Source organism: Amphibalanus amphitrite, unplaced genomic scaffold (assembly GCF_019059575.1).
Source record: "Amphibalanus amphitrite isolate SeventyFive unplaced genomic scaffold, NRLGWU_Aamphi_draft 001062F_arrow, whole genome shotgun sequence".
In the NCBI taxonomy this organism is placed as follows: domain Eukaryota; kingdom Metazoa; phylum Arthropoda; class Thecostraca; order Balanomorpha; family Balanidae; genus Amphibalanus; species Amphibalanus amphitrite.
Genome location: NW_024882556.1, coordinates 155,453 through 174,602, shown reverse-complemented (window position 1 = coordinate 174,602; position 19,150 = coordinate 155,453). Strand labels below are relative to the sequence as shown.

General features: G+C 50.4%; 1 protein-coding gene across 1 annotated transcript in view; it reads right to left on the bottom strand.

The window, feature by feature from the left end:
* The window catches only part of LOC122369687 (TATA-binding protein-associated factor 172-like), a 192,592-nt gene that overhangs the window by 33,765 nt on the left and 139,677 nt on the right, over positions 1-19,150 (bottom strand). Inside the window, exons 6-8 of the mRNA XM_043344609.1 lie at positions 7,458-7,595; positions 6,372-6,446; positions 2,725-2,844 (exon numbers count right to left, since the gene is read on the bottom strand). Coding sequence (XP_043200544.1) covers positions 2,725-2,844; positions 6,372-6,446; positions 7,458-7,595 — 333 coding nt within the window. The remainder of the gene's footprint in view (positions 1-2,724; positions 2,845-6,371; positions 6,447-7,457; positions 7,596-19,150) is intronic.

Here is a 19,150-nt window from a genome sequence, read left to right as displayed (position 1 = left end):
TAGGAATAAACACACAGATTCGAGCATCTCAGTTGATGCATTTCAGGTAGATAACTAGGCCGTTTCCGCTACAATCAGAGCTGCCTTCCCATAGAAAACCACTATGGACCATGGCACAAAAATTTGACAGCGTCATCTCTTTGAAGACAGCTGGGGCTGAAAACCCCCGCCGGTGCGACAGCCGGTGCGTTGTGAAGCGCCATAGACAACGCAGGAAAAACGGCGACAGCGCGACAGCTCGTCGCCAGTTGAACGGTGGCGGGAACCGGCGCGGCCTTGGCCGCCGACGGAGTAGGGAGGGACCGGGAGACTGGGACGGGGGACGTCACAACTGGGGCGAGGTCCATGACCATCGGTCCCAGAAACTTGGTAGGAGCGTTGATAATTGGTCTTGACTACTGAAGCACCAAAGACAAGTGAATCAGTGACAACTGACAATCCTTTCGTGAGTTCTGATTGAACTGGATCAGGAAGCCATGGGACGAGCTAGGAAGTCGATCGGACCTATAGGTAAGTTTAACCCTCGCCGGCACAGGGGGGGGGGGGCTGATGCACCCCCCCCCCAAGGTTTTTCGCGAATAACTCGCGTGAAAAGCGGTTGATCGCGACGAAGCTTTCAGTACCCTCGCATTTATCAATTTTACACCTAACCTGAAAATTTCATGAACCTGACCCAAATGACCTTTGACCTGTGACCTCTTTTCCGAGACCATGTTTGGCCGGAATCGCGATTCGGCGTATGTCGGCTCGCATTAGCCGCGCGTTTGCAAGCTTTTCGTGGTTTCAAACGTTCAAACAAGTGATTTGATGTTACTCCCATGCATTAGGGTGGGTGTCAAGGTCACCTGAAGGTCAGGTCAGGTCACTGACCTTTGGTGACCTCGGTTCACTTTTTCGAGTTTTACATGATTCTATGGTAGTTTTGTTAGCTGAATTCAAATTTAGCAGCCATTTGAACATTTACGCAGCTATGTCAATGGTCAATGGCTGATAATGTTACACTAGGAACATGCAAATATTGATTGCTGCTAAAAGTAACTACCATGATGAGCCCACTGCACGTTTATGACCACGATGGATTCACCGGTGTTGCTTATGTCGAACGTTCGATGCACTTCAGGTAGATGGCGGTAAGTCTTCTCGGGCGCATCGCACCACCATTATCAGCAGCTATTTGACATATCCGTTGAGGTTTAACCAGGTGGGCATCATCGGGATTCTGAGACAATGGGTTACGCAATCGGCAGTAACGTTAACAATACAACATATTTTCATGAAAAATTTGCTTAGCCTATCAGTAAAACGGTAGTAACGATACACCCAGTAGCGAAGCTGTTAAAACTTCAACTATATATGTTAAGCTGCAGGTAGGGGTCCTTTTCGAGCAATTTAAATTGTGCGTTTTTCTGTATTTTGTATTTTAAACCAAATTTCATTCAAAATTTTCAAAATTTTCAAAAATGTTATTCATGGCATTCACTGTTCAATTTCACATCAGCCTAAGCAAAAATGACGAAATCATATCAAACGGTTTGCATTTCACAGCGATTTTACTAAACCACTACCTTACTGTCTCAAATAGCCCCACTGTCTCAAATAGCCCCACTTTACGGCACCAAAAAGTTGGCTCTCAGCCCAGGGACCGATAGCGATACTTAGAGAGTAGCGATACTTTCAAAAGAGACTACTCCTGTCCAATGTCCATATCATACCGCCGAAGTAGGTTCCCAGCCAGCCATCCCAAATGGGGCCCACATGGGCTGGAAGTGGGGAATCTGGGCGAATGTGGGCTGGGCTACATCTGGGTATGTCTGAGCGTCCAACTAGGTCCCAGATGGGCTGAATGGGCTAACTTTACGTGCTGGACTTGGCCGGCGCCTCCACTGTGCCGCTACCCTGCCTGATCTGGGCCGCTACCCTGACAGACTCCTGATTGGGCAGCCGCCTGGGCACACCCCTGCCCGCATCCCTGCGAGGTCGCTGATACTTGTGTCGCCGGCGTTCGTTGTGTGGTGGCGCGGCCGCCCCAGCAGTTGGTGACTATAAATAGACGCAATAATACGGCGCTAACGGACCGCTCGGGCCTCTACACTAGTCACTATCGTTAAAACTCTTCTCCTCTTTCACAACAGGTACGCATCCACGCTTCCGTTCTCTACCGGCCGCCGGCCGCTTACCTGCAGTGGTAGCGTAGTGTAGTGGTTGGTTAGGGTCCCCGCATCATGTTCCATATGTCTTGAGTTCGAGACTCTGGGGATCTAGTGAGAGGCAAAGGGTACGCAATTTTCCCACGTATGACCATATTGTTTTTTTTTTTGGGGGGGGGATTCACGCGGAACTAGTGGACGACATAAGCTAGGTAACAAATCCCAATTAAAATCCATGTGCGCTTTTTGCACGTGTCCGTGTGAGTCCCAACTGGGAAAGCCCGTGTGGGACCCATATACAATATACATACATATATCCCAGCTGGGTCCCATATGGGCCCCACTTGGGCTGCCCGTGTGGATCCCAACTGGGAAAGCCCATTTGGGGCTCAATACGGGCCCCCGATGGGTCACACATGGGCCCCGTCTGGGGTACCCAGATGGGACCCAGTTGGACGCCCATGCCATTCCCATCTGGGTCCAAGGTGAGAAGCCCAGATGGGTCCCAGTTTGGTGCCCACTTGGGGCCCATGTGGGCCCCACTTGGGAAGGCTGGCTGGGTTAGTGCCTGTCGTACCTGAGGGTTTTGTCCGGTTAAGGTGTGCTCGGCAGAGGTCGGAGTTGCAGCGGCTTCGGCAAGCGGCCCACCGGTGTCGTGGGACGTCGGGCCACGACGGGTGGCACGCTCCTCGGCAGTCTGGGTAGGCACACCATGGCGGGTCACATCAATGAAATGCGCCTTGTACAATTGCTCTCCGTCATGTTCGTCTATACCGGGTAGCCCGTAAAAACACGCTCCTTGTTTTTTTTTGTTTTTTTACTTGGGTCTCAAGGAAAATTACGGAATGATTTTTCTTTTGTCACGTTAGCATTAATTACCAGGTTTTGACCTAGAAGGAGTAAGAACTGCTCGCACCTACAAAGCACGTGCATCGTGCACCCCACCGTGACAAATTTTACATGACATCGTAGCGCACCAAACTGGGCAGTTATTTTGCGTGGTGCAGTGAAGGACGCTTACCACGTTTTCGGAGGAACTTACAGACACTAAATCCGCCCTGCTGGGGAAGGGGAATGGAGGGGAACACCCTCGCCCTGTGACTTTTCGCGAATATCGCTCCATGCTGTTTATCACTATATGCTCCATGCTCCAACTGTTTCTTCAACTTTTGATCATTACGCCATGCTACTTTCACATCCAGCCCCGATTCTTAACCACTTTTTTCACCTTGCATAGCAAATCCTCATAGATGTACGGTAAGGTAAGGAAGTATTCCTCCCCCAACATCTGTTTCGGTGCCCTACACTTTGACCTCGCTTGTCTGACCTGCAATAGAAGTTTTTTTTCAACAGCTGTGCCGAATAACCATTACCCAGTAACAATGCCCTAATCTTGCTCACTCCACATTCTGCCTTATTTGTGCTGGAAGCATTGTTGTAGGCCCTATGGAACACGTTCCTAATCATGCTATGCTTAGTAGCTGTGGGGTGCGCTGAGGTAGCCCGAGTAACACTATGCCCGAGTTCGTTGGTTTAATATATAGTTCCGTCTCCAGTTTGGCCCTACCTGCATGGGATGTCTCGATAGTAACTAAAGTGTCCAAAAAGGGCACTCCTTTATTATCTTTGGTGAAGGCCAAGGTAATAATATGAAGATAATATGAATAATAATATGAGGAAGCAAGCTTTCGCTCAGACACTTCCTGTCGATTCCATGTGTTTCCAGTGCGCGGCCCCCGTGCGACCTCTCCGCGGTGCTGCCGCCGACTGAGCCGGCATAGACCCAGCGCGGTCACGGCCAGTGGGCGGAGTTAAGTTGGGCCCGGCGCAACGTGATTGGCCAGCGCTCCCATCCAATCCGCTGCGGCAGCGAACGAGCCTCTATCCGGGTGCAAAATCCAATTAGCATTACGAGCCTATGACAAGTGCTCTAAATATTGATATTTTGTTAAGAGACCATATTGGTGAAAATCGGCGCTTGAGCTTTTGTCTAATGTCAATGTCTAATGTCATAATTTCAAGCCAATTAGACAAAAACTTAAGAAATTATCGCCGAAAAACAGGGTCTCATGGGGTCTGAAATACATAGTACCTACCTACGTCTTGAGGTAAGTTTGGGAAAAATGGATTTGTGTGGTAGTAGGTACTAGCCTAGGTAGGCACTAGGCATACTGAATACCCAATAGAATGTTTACTTCAGATGGTTCAAATGCAAATGTTAAAAAATGACGGTGGGCCGCAGGGGTATCCTATTTCTACAGAGAGCCTCCTATTTGTCCAGGGGCCTCCTAATTACCAAGGGTGTCTTCTATTTGTCTAGAGGGCTTCCTATTTGTCTAGGGGCCTCCTCTTTGTCCAGGGGGCGCCTGTTTGTCGAGAAGGTCTCCCATTTGTCTAGGGGGCCTCCTCTTTGTACAGAGGACCTCCTCAATGCCCAGGGTGCCTCCTATTTGTCCAGGGGCCTGCTGTTTGTCTAGGGGGCCTGCTGTGTGTCCAGAAGGCCTCCTTTTTGTTCAAGTGCCTTCTACTTGTCCAGGGACTTCTTTTTGGTAAGGGGAAGCTCCTATTTTCACAGGGGCCTCCTATTTGCCCAGGGGGCCCCAAAGTGCAAGAGGCCTCCTTATTGTCTAGGGGGCCTCTTTTTTGTCAGGGACCTCCTATTGGTACGGAGGGCCACCTTTTTCTACAAAGGTTCTCCTATTTGTGCAGGGACCTAGGGGCCTCCTATGTGTTCACTGTGCAGGGGCCTTTTATTTGTCTAGGGGCTTCCTCTTTGTCCAGGGGGCCTCCTATTTGTCTAGAGGGCCTCCTTTTTGTCCAGAGTCCTCTTACTTGTCCAGGAGCCTCTTAGTTGCCCAGGGGGCCTCCTGTTTGCCCAGGGGCCTCTTGCAGGCGCGGATACAAGGGGGGGGGGCCATGGGGGCCATGGCCCCCCCTTGGCCGATTTTTTTTTTCAAAAATAAAATAAAAAGTTAAAAAGTTAAAAAGCTGAAAAGGGGGCCTCCTGAAAATAAAGTGGCCGAAATCCGATGAGTTTTTTTTTAACCTACCCACTTAGTTATTTCTTAGAAGACTAGCTGAGAAGACTTCTTTGTTAGAAGATTGGTAAAGCTTTTCATAACTTGGAGGTCTCTTATACTCACAGAGATGACCACTTTTACAGGGCCTCCTAACCTGCACAGAGGGCCTCCAAGCCTGCACAGATGTTGAGATGTTGCCTGAACAGCTAGATAAGCTCAATAGACGCAGTTTTTTTTGGGGGGGGCCAACAAGTGGGAAGATGGGGCCTCCAACAGGTGGGATTATGGGGGGGGGCCTCCTGGTTTCTAATGGCCCCTCCCTTGGAGATTTTCTGGATCCGCCCCTGGCCTCTTGTATGACCAGAGGGCATCCTAGTTGTATAGGGGGCCTCCTATTTGTCGAAAGGACCTCCTTATCGCCCAACGGCCTCCTATTTGTACAGGAGGTCTATTTCTCCAGGGGGCCTCCTATTTGTCCAGAGGACCTCCCAATCGTCCAGGGGCCTCCTATTTGTACAGGGGGCCTTCTATTTGTACAGGGGGCTTTCTATTTGTCCAGGGGGGCCTCCTTATTATCCGGGGGCCTGCTATTTGCCCAGTGGCCTCCAATTTGTACAGGAGCCTCCTAATCGTCTAAAGGGCCTCCTATTTGTCGAGGGGCCTCTTATTTGTCTAGGGGCCCTCCTTTTTGTTCAGGGGATCTCCAATTCTGACAAAGAACCTTCTATACGATTAGCGGGCCTCCATTTGTAAAGGAGCTGGTGCGTCTCGAGGCTATGTCTGGGGTAGCAAAGTCACAGATAACAAGGGGCCTATGATTTTGAGCAAAAGGGCCTTCAGTATTACAGGGGTGGCAAAAAGATATGTTTGCCCCCTGGCTGGTGCCAGGGGGCAGCTGCCCCCTGCCCCCCCCCCCCCCCCCGGTGGCGCCGCCCCTGTTGGGGATTTTATCTGTCCTCCCTTGGTATGACGGAATATATGTAGGTATGTATACAATCAAAAAACCGGCTAAGGTTAATGCTTATTTCCAAACATGTCCGTTCCATTTCCATTTCCGTTCCACATTCAAGACAAAAACCGTAAGGAGGTAGGATAGCACTCCTAGGCCGGCGAGGACTAGAAGAGTGCCCCCTCCCCACCCGTCTGGAAGCCCTTTAGTGATAGCTGGGGCCGTCTCATCTCACTGGGCGGCCGCGGGTCTCACCTGCTGCAACCGCTCCAGTGTGATAATACCGCGCTGGGAGCCGTGCCGGCCCAGCTGGCCGTCCGAGCGGCACTCCTGGAAGGCACATCACCAAGGCGTTCAGACTTCCCATTTTCTGACTCAGACTATCCACGTTGCGAAGTTCCGACTACTCCGCCCGTTCGTCTGTCCGTCAGTCCGTCTGTCCGTCTGTCCGTCAGTCCGTCTGTCTTTAAGTATGTCCGTCTGTCCATCTGTCTGTCTCTCTCTCTCTCTCTCTCTCTCTCTCTCTCTCTCTCTCTCTCTCTCTCTCTCTCTCTCTCTCTCTCTCTCTCTCTCTCTCTCTCTCTCTCTCTCTCTCTCTCTCTCTCTCTCTCTCTCTCTCTCTCTCTCTCTCTCTCTCTCTCTCTCTCTCTCTCTCTCTCTCTCCTCTCTCTCTCTCTCTCTCCTCTCTCTCTCTCTCTCTCTCTCCTCTCTCTCTCTCTCTCTCTCTCTCTCTCTCTCTCTCTCTCTCTCTCTCTCTCTCCTCTCTCTCTCTCTCTCTCTCTCTCTCTCTCTCTCTCTCTCCTCTCTCTCTCTCTCTCTCTCTCTCTCTCTCTCTCTCTCTCTCCTCTCTCTCTCTCTCTCTCTCTCTCTCTCTCTCTCTCTCTCTCCTCTCTCTCTCTCTCCTCTCTCTCTCTCTCTCTCTCTCTCTCTCTCTCTCTCTCTCTCTCTCTCTCTCTCTCTCTCTCTCTCTCTCTCTCTCTCTCTCTCTCTCTCTCTCTCTCTCTCTCTCTCTCTCTCTCTCTCTCTCTCTCTCTCTCTCTCTCTCTCTCTCTCTCTCTCTCTCTCTCTCTCTCTCTCTCTCTCTCTCTCTCTCTCTCTCTCTCTCTCTCTCTCTCTCTCTCTCTCTCTCTCTCTCTCTCTCTCTCTCTCTCTCTCTCTCTCTCTCTCTCTCTCTCTCCTCTCTCTCTCTCTCTCTCTCTCTCTCTCTCTCTCTCTCTCTCTCTCTCCTCTCTCTCTCTCTCTCTCTCTCTCTCTCTCTCTCTCTCTCTCTCTCTCTCTCTCTCTCTCTCTCTCTCTCTCTCTCTCTCTCTCTCTCTCTCTCTCTCTCTCTCTCTTAATCACCTGAACACAAGAGGTAGATGCAGGACACACTTCGTAACATATAAGGACACACAGGTTTTTAATGATCTTTAAGATGGGTGTAGACTGACGTTCTCGGTGCAGCTCCAGCAGTCGCACGATGCTCTCGGCCGCTAGATCCTGTCAAAGAAGGACGGAAACGAAGCGTCACGCATCTCTGCCCGCCCGCCTATGCAGTTTGGCAAAGGTGAGCCAGTGAAACAAAAGAGCAAAATCAAAATTCGGCTACCAACCAGCCTCATATTTGCCGCTGCTGCGTGATACGAACGTACAGGGTGTCTGGAAATTATTCGTACCTTGTTCATTCAGCTAGAATCTCACCGTACCTACGCTGTTGAACATTTTCTAAGCCCGCGCCTCAAGCTATCCACAGCTGTCAGTTAGTCGCAAGACCTTCAAAGAGGCGCCAGGGGCCAGTGTTTGGCAGGCCTAACTCGCACCGGAACGTGGTGTGTACTGTGTACTATGACGAAAGAAACTCTTTGGCGAAGCGTCATCGCGCTGAAGGTGAAGACTGAAATGAAGTAGGAAGTCAAATCGAATTACCTGTCCCATAGATAACATAATTCATATGATCTATGCCTGGCCTAATCCCAATCGAAAACCTATGGGGAATCATGTGGGAGGAGCTCAGCAAGATCTAACCAGCTCCCACAGAAAACAGACTTAGAGGAACCTGTGAAAGGTGTGGCCAAGGCTATAGAACTGGGTGTGGCTGAAAATCAGCGCGGATACTCTGGACATCTTGATCTATGGAATGCCAAAGCAGATGATGGAATGGGCAGGACAGGGCAGGGGATAAATCGATAAATTAACTATGACCTCTTCGTTTATTAATTATGGCGGCCATTTGATGGAGGGGCAAATAATTTCCGGACACCCTGTATGTTAGAGCCAAAGCGAAAACCAGAGCATTTTGCAAAATGCCTAAAATGCCTGACCCGCCAGGCATTTGGCAAAATGCCTAGGCAGTTTCCAAACTGCCTGACCCAACAGGCATTTTGCAAACTGCCTGAACTTTTTTCCCAAGCTATTTGCAAAATACCCGACATCGAACTGACACCAGCGACGATGCATAGGTAAGCATCACTGTAACGGCTGTTTACAACAGTTAATCGCTGGTAATGCGTGCAAGTGGGAAAACACTGCGTTCTCCGGGTAGCGCCGCCGAGTTCAGGTCACTCAGAGAGACACCGTTTCTGACGTCACACGGAAATGCCAGTCGGCTGGTTGCGGCACTGTCCCCTGCCGGCGCGGCTGTGCTGCCACCTAGCTTAGCCTTGTCATATTGTATTGTATAGTATTGTATTGTATTGAACAATCATGAGCGATCCACATTCTGAAAGTTCGTGGCGATTACTGCTCAGAATCCGTATCCGCGGTTGCTAATCTAAACATTCACAGCATTCACACATTCGCTCACGTCAAAGCACGGACAGAGACACTTTCGTAGTACCACAGGTACAACTCACCCACCCACCAACCCGTTGGTCAGCGACGATCAGTTGATGCCCTGTCCACTATCGCGGCTTTAACAGATCGGGCAAAGGGGGCGGGAGACAGCTGCGACAGCTGAGTTGGGAGACTGTTGAGTAGAGCTGCGGCTCGATAGCCGAACCGCCGCCTACCCGTTTCCAGCCGTGGTCGCGGAAGGTGAAAGAGGTGGTCTTGCCTGGAGTGTCTCTCCCGGACAGCGCTGTTTGTGACGAACAGGGTTGCCAATTCCTCGGGTTCGCCGCGCTGAATGGCTTTGTGGGCGATAACAAGGGTTTGGTAATCAGCCATATGACGCGGGGACAACCACCCGAGCTTTTTTCGCAGGTCAGAGACATGGGCAAATTTACGGCGACCGAAAATGACTTTAGCAGCGAAGTTCAAAATTTTTATTTGATGAGCTGGACCGGAGAGTGGCGGAATAGTCGGCGCAGCAGCCGGTTGGCCACCCATCGCCGGCACTGGAAGAGCCGTGCCGACACGTCGCCGGCCCGGAAACTGGTGCGCGATGGAATGGGCAAAATCCAGGCCTGCCCGACGCCGGCCGCCAGGAGGCCGAGCGTCAGTTCTGTGACGTCTCGCAGCCACGGAGGGACCCGACAGTTGGGTGAGGCGAGGTCATTGGCGCCCGCTATGACCAGCACCACGTGGGAGCTGAGAGTAACTGCCGTCCGTATGGCCCAGCACCGAAACTCTGAACCTAAGACGCCCCGCCGCGCCGGCGGTCTCATCAGCGCCCTGCGGCGAGTACCGCGCCCGCAGGCGGCCGCCGCCGACACCAGGGGTATCGCTTTGTCCTGTCGGTGCCGCCGCCTGGCGGCACGTATCGGAACGGCCATCCCCACGCCCCGCGTCGGGTAGGGGGAGGGGTAAGGGGACACGTCCCGGCGGTGAAAACAATGCGCCGCGCCGCGACCCGGGCCACAAAGGATCAAACATGGCGGCTAATGGCTATCAGTTGGAGCGCACGAGTAGATCGGGCCGCGGCGGTTGCGGACAGCGCCGCGGCCGGGAGCGAAACGCCGCACAATGCCACTGGGAGATAGAAAAAAATGACTAACTGCCGAGAGCGTCTGCGTCGTCCACTCGGCGTGTGGATGCCGACACGCCGCACCGATGTAGCACCAACAGCGAGTCGGCCGCCCATGCCGGTGCTGAGTACCCTTCCCGACGTGAGAAAGACCCGCCAGGAACCTGAGGCGGCTCACGGCACTGCTGTTCCGCACCAGACGCAACAAACTATTTCCGAAAACAACACGGCACAAACTACGTCCTAGTGGCACGGCGCGCGTGCGCTTACTGCACTGGGGGCCACATAGTGCTCACGCCGAGCGGTAGGTGTCGCTATACAGTTTTGCGCCCGCGGACAGAGAAAGGCTTTGCCGCTCACCACCGTTGGTGGCGCGCAGCAAATACATTTGGAGACGATCGAATTTTTTTGGGACCCATTGCAATAAACTGAGAGGCAGTACTGGATGCGTGAGATAACGAGTGCTGTCACGAGCGTTCTAATGATGCCATCCGGGAGACTGTGGCGCGCATGGGAGAGACCGATCAACAGTCCCGTACACCGGCGGCTGAGTTCGGAGACGTGAGCGTCCCAGGATAGAGTACTGTCAAAAGTGACGCCCAGGTTCCCTACCTGCGCGCACGGCTGCAACGCTGCGTCACGGAACGATACCCTGAAATCTGGCAATTTGCGTAAATTTTGACGACTGCCGAAGACAATGAGCTGTGTTTTACTGGCGTTGACCTTCAGGGCGTTAGCGCAGAACCATTCGTTGAGTGACGCGAGCGAAACCTCCATGCGCGAGATGAGAACTCCAAGGTCCCTGGCAGGACCGCTAACCAATACTTGGGTGTCGTCGGCATATTGAAAGACTACGGCATCACCCGCGTACAGCGATAAGTTGTTAGAGAAGATGGTGAAAAGTAACGGCCCTAACGCAGAGCCCTGGAAGACACCCATGGTATTAGGAAGAGGCCGAGACAGCACTCTACTACCGGACCCATTTTTCAACGACACGCTCTGGGTGTGTCCATGAAGATAGGCGGCGAACCAGGAAATTTCGATACCGTGCAGCATAAGTTTTTGCATCAGGGGAGAGAGAGAGAGAGAGAGAGAGAGAGACGGTATATTTTCAGTACATGGCTTTGAGGATTCTCTCATACAGCACATGTTCCATGCAGTACAAAACGCGCACACACCAAACACGTTCTACAGTTCCATACACATGTCTTCATTGAGGAGTGAGGTCATGTACGGGATTGCTGATTTTCTTAAGCGAGCACTGCAGCAGAAGGGCTGCAGCATATCCATGTTGCGAGTGTTCCGTCCGCTTACATCTGCTCTCGTAGGTGGCAGCATTTCTCGGTGAGCCGCATTTTTTAGCAATTGCCTCGCCTGTCGGAGGGACATCTTCTGTCTCCTGTCTGCAAGACTATCCATTTCAAACCTCTGTAGTAGATCCTGGTAACTATGTTGAAAACCTGCAATAATTTTTAGGGCCCGTTTTTGCACGCTCTCGATTTGTTTAGCTTGAGAAGCAGTAATACCCGCATGGAAGACTGGTGTACAATACTCTAAGAGCGGTCTGATATAGGTCGTGTAGACTTTAACCAATTGGTCTTCAGGTGGTTTGTATCGTCTCAAGATGTAGAGCATATATAAAGCCTTAGATGCGCGCGCCACAACATTTTTGACGTGTTCTTCCCAAGTCAAATTATTTGATATATTTACACCTAAAAGTTTGGCTGTACTGCAGATTGGTATGCTGTCACCATTTATCGTGATGTCCGGTAAGATCATGGGTTTCTTTGCTGTGCAGAAGTGCATCACATGACACTTATCGGTGTTGATAACCATCTTGTTTTTGTTTGCCCATTGGTGTATGTCGTTTGTCACAAGTTGTAAGGTGCTCGTTTCATCTATACTGTCGATTGAGCACGACTGAAAGATGGTCAAATCATCAACGTACTTCAATCTCTTTTGCGTGTTTCTTGCAGCATCATTAATCATGGCTAAAAATGCGATAGGCCCGAGCAATGTTCCTTGGGGCGTACCACATGTTATTTTCTTCCACCCACTCAAGGAACCATCCGGCATCTTTACGCGCTGTTGCCGGTCTGATAGAAAGGAGGAGACCCACTTGGTGTAATCAGCCCTGAGTCCCATCGAAATCAGTTTCTGCATCAGTATAGTGTGGTCGACAAGGTCAAAGCCCTTCTTGAAATCAAACATAACCATGGAAAACAGCGTACCTTGTTTTTCCAGTTCAGTGAGTAGGTTATGAAGCAAACGAATGAGATAATGAGAGGTTGAGGCTCCTTTGATGTTACCATACTGATACTGATCTATCGCAGGTCTAATGTCCGCCGCAATTAACGGTACAACTATTTTTTTTCCAGCACTTTGCTAAATGTGGGTGTTAGACTAATGGGTCTAAGTTCACCAGGTGCCACGGGACAGGGCTTCTTGGGCACAGGGGTAACAGTTGCTTTTCTCCATATCAGTGGAACGTGACCCTCTCGTATCGACCAGTTGTAAATGTGAGTGAGTGGGACGGCTAGTTCAACAGAGAACTCCTTGAGAAGTCGTACTGGTAGTTGACATGGTGAGACCGACATATTAACCCGGAGATGGGCCAAATGATAGGCCACTTGCCATGGCTGCAGGTCCACTGCACTTCGGTTCGCCGGTAAGTATGACGGTAGTTGTGAAGCATCCAGCGGTCCATAGGTTGTGCAAATATTTGCGAAGAAGTCATTGATTTGGTCCGCTGTTGGAGCATCCGACGTTTCCGCTCCAAGGCGCCATGGCTTTGGCTGACGATTTGTTAGGATCGTAACCTGTTGGTACCAAGAACCTTGTCCATTTTCTAGAATTCTTCTCATATGTCTTTGGTACCATTTAGTTTTGGCATTTTCAATTTCTTTGCGCACCTTTCCCCTCAGAGCGTGAAGTCTTTCAAGTTGACAGCGACTCTGGCAACGATCCCTTTCTCTGATCAGCGTTTTTAACCGTTTGGTCATCCAAGGGGGTTCATTTTTCCTGCATGTATATGATACCTCTGGAAAGAACTTCTGGTACGCTCGCCACAAATTATTTTCTAATGCTTCTGTGGCAGTATCAATATCGCTTGAAGCTATAACTTCCTCCCAATTCTGAGCGCAAATCCAGTTACCAAATTGTCTAATGTTTGAGTCACGAAGTGGTCTGACCGTTCGGATATTTCGAACAGACTGATGTTTCATTAACATTGTCCACAAAACAGTTTTATGGTCTGCGGTTCCTAGTTCAGAAGATATGCGCGGGGGAATATGCGCTTGAATATCAGTCATGATTTTATCAAGAATCGCGTTGCCTCTTGTTGGCTCATGAACGATATTCCGTATACCCAGCAGTCTTTCAAGTTCATCAGTCTTCAATGCACTGTTGAAGTCGCCCAGTATCACGGTTTTGGATTTGGGTCTTGATGCTCGAAGATAGTCTATGGTTTCAACGATGTGCTTAATAAACAGGTGACGTGCTGGCGCCGACGAGTCTGGTGGTAAGTAAATCCCAGCCACAATGATGCTGTCTGGAGAGGATGGCCTCAATATGACCCACAGTATTTCCAGCTCTTCCGGAACATTGATTTTGGGGGTATAAAACGGAATTGTCTCATCTATGTATATGACGATTCCTCCGCCTTTACTCTTACGTGTGGCCGAGAAATTTCTATCTCTGCGTAAAGTATGATAATCATTCACCGCAATACGATTATCAGACACTGTTGGGTTAAGATGTGTCTCACAGATTACTGCTACATGCACTTTGTGAGTGTGCAACGAAGCTTGCAGTTCTTCCAATTTTGAGTTGGAACATACGCCATTTATGTTCGTGGTTAGAAAAACGAGTTCATTCTCAATCAGATTCGTGGAAGATGGGGCCTTGCCACTCGATTCGCCTCCATTATCGCTCAGTCTAAAAAACCTGGCACTTCACTAAGTATCTCCTGAGACACATTTCTAGCTGCTTCAAATGTCAACAGCCGCCCTGTTCTGTTGATACCAGAAAACTGGCACTGAGTCAATCTTGGGCGAAGATCTAGAAACTTAGCTCTGTATTCAGCGCACAGGTTTCTTAGCTCCTGGTTCACAGTTTTGGCTGTTTCGGCTGCCATTACCCCAAGATCTTGTCTCTCTTCAACCGAGCAGACGAATACTTGGTTAGTCTTCCGCTTTTTCTTGGCGAAGGATATTTGACAAGCTATGCTTTCTAATATTGAGTCTGCCGAATTACTCATCAACTGGTCAGCTCCCGTGTTCAAAACAATATCAATTTTCTGCGCCCTCGATTTCACCATTGTGTCTGAGAGACTCCGCATGACGTTGCTGCTTTTAGCTGCGACAAAGGATACATTGGAGTCAAGCACAAACTCATCCATGGCTGCCGCTCGGATTCTGTGCACATTTTCCGATCCGATCAGAATTGCCCCGTTTGTTCTTGTCACGGCTCTCCGGCCGCCTCTTTTAGAAGGTGAAACATCATTATCCTGCGCTTCTTCAGGATGCAGCGTATGTGTCTGCTTGATGCTCTGGTGCTGGTGGTCAATGCCATTTGGTGGAATCTGTCTAGGTATTTGTTCATGTCGATTTGTCTGCTGATCGGCAGTCAGCTCATTCATTTGGCATTTGAGTTCACGCATCTGCAGGGACAGTTGATCCAGTTGCGCATGTATGACACGGATCGCCTGCATGAGGTCCATCATCGTTGCATCCGCGAAAGAAGGGCCTGGCTTGTCATATTCTTCCGCTGTAGATGGGCCCGGATTCAATTCTAGCCCTCCAATAACAAGCAAAGTGCAAATGAGTGCTATGCCCATTGCTTTGGCGTCGTGATCACATTCAACTTTGTAGCACGTTTGTTTTGACTTTACTCTAAAGTGGAACATTCCTATAGCAATACGATAGGCTTGAAGCTCAATCATTTTAGCACTTGCGATTGTTTGTAGTAGTCGTTAATATTCAAGAAGTTGGAATTTCTGCTAGACGGAAGCCTTCGTGACAATGCCACGCATTACGTTTCAATCAAAATTCAAGTGCAAAATTTGTTTAGCTGATAACGAAAATGTAGTGGATTTTTGAATATTAAAAAGGTGCAATATGCCACGATTATATGATATATCTTCTTGAACTTGCGGCCTCTGGTGTCAAATTGAACACGGATTTCAAAAATATCACTTTTAATCCATATCGTACAAAATGTGCGCCTTTAAAGCCAGAGCAAGTTAGAGGCTCCGAACACTTCAAGAGTCTTTTCAATCAATCATATTGGCATCAGAAGCTCGTGGTCTATCACGTCAAAACATTTACTAAGATCGAGAAGGCATAGCATTGAGATCTCCCCCCTGTCGGTGGCGGCCAGGATGCGTTAAGTGACGGACAACAACGCGGTTTCAGTAGAGTGCCGGGGGCGGAAGCCGTGCTGTGAGGATGCCAGAAGGTGATTGTGAGAGAGGTAGATGTAGAGCTGCTGATGGACAATGCACTCAACCACTTTCATGATTACAGGAACCAGGGAAATGGGCCGGAAGTTTGCGGGGTCTGAAGGATTGCCGGATTTGAACAGAGGGTGAACTATGGAATGTTTCCATGAATCGGGGATATCGGATTGAATTAAGCAGGTATTGATAATATGCAGGATGACACCACCAATAGCTCGGAATCCGGCTTTCAGCATGCGAACGCAGACACTGTCGGTACCGCAAGCACCCGAGCTACGCATGCTGAAAATCGTCCGTTCAAGCTCGGCAAGTGTGATTTCCCGAAGTTGAAAACTGCATGCGCCAAAACGGGTAAGACGTACATTCAAATCGGTAGGTGCGTTTTGGGCTCGGATCTCGGCAGCGACACGAGGACCGACGGATACAAAGAAAGAATTTAAGTCATTGGCAGATAGGTCAAGCTGAACATCAGAACCATCCTTCTTACCGGCAACCACTGACCTGATACATTGCCAAACTTTGTTGGGGCCCCGTTCCCCGATTTCCCTCTGTAGTTCCACCCGCCGGTCGCGACGCAAAGCCGCCCGGACAGAGCGGTTAAGGTTTTTGTACTCGCTCGAGTTGCGGCCTAAATGGCGGAGCGCAGCGCGACGTTGGGACATGAGATCTCGAGTGGCGACGGAGACGGGAGGAGCAGTCGGGTTACGGATAGACACACGCTTAATTGGGGCATGGGCATCGAAAACAGGTACGAAGAAAGACAAGAAGGCATCCCACTTATCATAGCCTATCTTTATTTTTTATCAAAAATAGGATATGACTTTATATTTTTGTATTACTTTATCTTTATTATATTTTTATTGGGTATTAAAGTCAAAATTCCAAAATTCGTTTTTGATTAAATTCGCGCTTATCTGGCGTTTGGCCACACTGTGCCCTGGGGCGGCGGTAGCTTTGCTGCGTCCGTGCTGCCCGAACTCGGAACAGCTGTCCACCGTGGGTAGTGTAGTCACTTAACCCTCGCCCGCACATGCCATTTTCCTATCCTACAACGCACATGAGGGGGGGGGGGGTTGCCACCCCCCGCGCCATTTCGTTCCTGTTGGAGATAGAGCTTCGCGGTAACGACCAAAAAGATTCTTTGGGAAGAGACGAATCCAATGATACACAGTTTTACCTTCTCAGGTCAGTCATTGACCTTCCAGGTCTGGTCAAACTATAAAATGTTGCTGTTTTGGGGTCACCGTTGGATAACAAGTGCGCTGCTCATAATATACCGATGACGATGCCATTTTGTGGCGCCAAGCCAGCTAGAACCTCTCTGTCACACTATCCGACCATGTTTTTGCTGCTGAGGTCGTTTCAAGTCAAGTTAGGTCAAGGTCAATGATATGTGTTTGTATGTCTGTGTGTGTCTGTGTTTATACTGATCTGTGCACCGATTGTTTATGTGTCCGTATTACATGAGATCATGAATTGAGAAGGTTTTACCAAAAATACAGTCAAAGAAACTTCACGAAAAGTAAATTCAGCTTGCCTAAAACGCAATTATTTTAGATGACCTAGGTTGACCTTGACCCTGACCTTGACATCTGTACATCGTCGAACAACATGTTCCATGATAGGTGGGAGGTAAGACTGGCAAAAAGGCCGAAATCAAGGTCAAAATCTCACAATACCCATAGCCAACGCAAGCTATTAGTTATTTGTCATTTGGGTCATGATATGACCTGAAGAACAAGGTCATATCTCCGAAACCAAATACCACAGAAACTTGAAATTTTCAGTGGACATCAAGAAAGGATAGAGGAGCAGATATACGAAAAATCAGGCTTCTAACTAGCTCTAAAAATGTTGAGTGCAGAGCAGAAAAAAACTACTGGGGGGATGGCAACCACCCCCTCCCCGATGTGCGGGCGAGGGTTAAAGCTGCATTGAGAGCAGGCGCGGATCCAGCGGGGGGGGGGGGGGCGGCGGGGGCGGCCGCCCCCCCCCCCTCCATCCGAAAAGGCGCCCATAGCCCGCGGCAGAGAGGGCGCCCCGAGCAGAAGAGCGGCGACACAGCAAAGGTTGAGGAGAAAAAGGGCGCCTCCAGCAGAAGTTGGGCTCACCAAGCAGGAGAGCGACGCCCAATTGCCCATTCCCAGCAGATGAGAGTCGCCCCAGCAGGAGAGCGGCGTCTTATTACGGAGCGAGCGAAGCGAGCGGAGTCTTTCCTTAGATTAACGGAAATTTATGAGTATGAGCGGCCGGCCGGTTTACGAGGCTTATATCTCAGCAACCACTTGACCGATTTACATGCGGTAATTTTTGTAGGGTAGCTTCATTCCTTCTTCCAAGTATTGCACTATTCCTGATGCATGTGGATGACCCCTTATGCACGTGCCACGTGCAAAACAAAGAGGTGTCAGTTTTATAATTGTTGCAATATCTCGGTAACTATTTAGCCGATTGCGCTGAGATTTGGCATGTAGGTAGGCAGTAGGCACCCACTAGGCACTGCATATCCATGTGCCAGAGTTGGGGTGCTGCTGCACGTGCGCACGTGCAGGGGTCGTTTCCAGATCTCGAGAACGGCTCGACCGATTGAGCTCAAATTTGGTAAACAGTTAGGGACCGGTTAGTAGGGTGCCGTGCACAAATCAGTTGGGACCCATTTTGCACGTGCGCACGTGCAGGGTGCCGCTTCCAGATCTCGAGAACGGCTGGGCCGATTGTGCCCAAATTTGGCACATCGCTAGAGACCGGTTAGTAGGGTGCCGTGCACAAGTCAGTCGGAGGTACCCCTCACAATTTCGCACGTGCAAGGCCCACCCTCTCGCTCGCTCCGTTATTCGCCCCAAAAGGCGTTATGCTGGTTACAAGAATAGAAAGATGTCTTCTGTTCAAGAGGGGCGCCCCTGGCAGCGGAAGGGCACCCGCAGCAGGAGAAAGCACCCCTGAAGAGGAGCGACGCCCCAGCAAACGGAGAGAGGCGCCCCCATTCCGAGAAGAAGAGGGTCGTCCTGACAGCAGATGGGCGCCCCAGCAAAAATAGGAGCCCCATAAGAAGAAAATGGGTGCCACTGGGAGAAGAGGGGTGCCCCCGGCAGCGGAGGGGGCCCAGAAGAAGAGAAGGATCTCCAGCAGGAGAGGGACGCCCCTAGCAGAAGAGGGGCGTCCCAGCAGAAGAGAGGCGCCACAGCAAAGGTTGATCAGAAATAGGGAGTCTCTGGCAGAGTTTTGGCTCGCCAAACAGGATAGGGGCGCCCCATTGACAATATCCGGCAGAAGAGAGTTACCCCGGCAGCAGATGGGCGCCCCAGCAGGCAGCAGTCGTCGGGTGCCCCCAGTAGAAGAGGGGCGCCTCATTACAAGAAGAAAAGGAGCATATTCTGCACAAGAGGGGCGCCCCTGACAGCGGAAGGGCAGCCCCAGCAGAGGGGCGGTGCCCCCAAAAAAAGGAGAGGGATATCCCACTCCGAACAAAAGAGGGGCGCCCCAGCAAAAAAAAGAGGAGCCCCATAAGAAGAAAAGGGGTGCCGCTGGCAGAAGAGAGAAGTCCCCGCCGTGGAAGGGCGCCCCCAGAAGAGGCGTCTCCAGCAAAAGAGAAGTGCCCTCTGCAGAACAGGGACACCCCAGCAAAAGTTGAACAGAAATGGGGCGCCTCCAGCAGAATTTGGGGTCGCCCAACAGGAGAGGGTCGCTCCATTC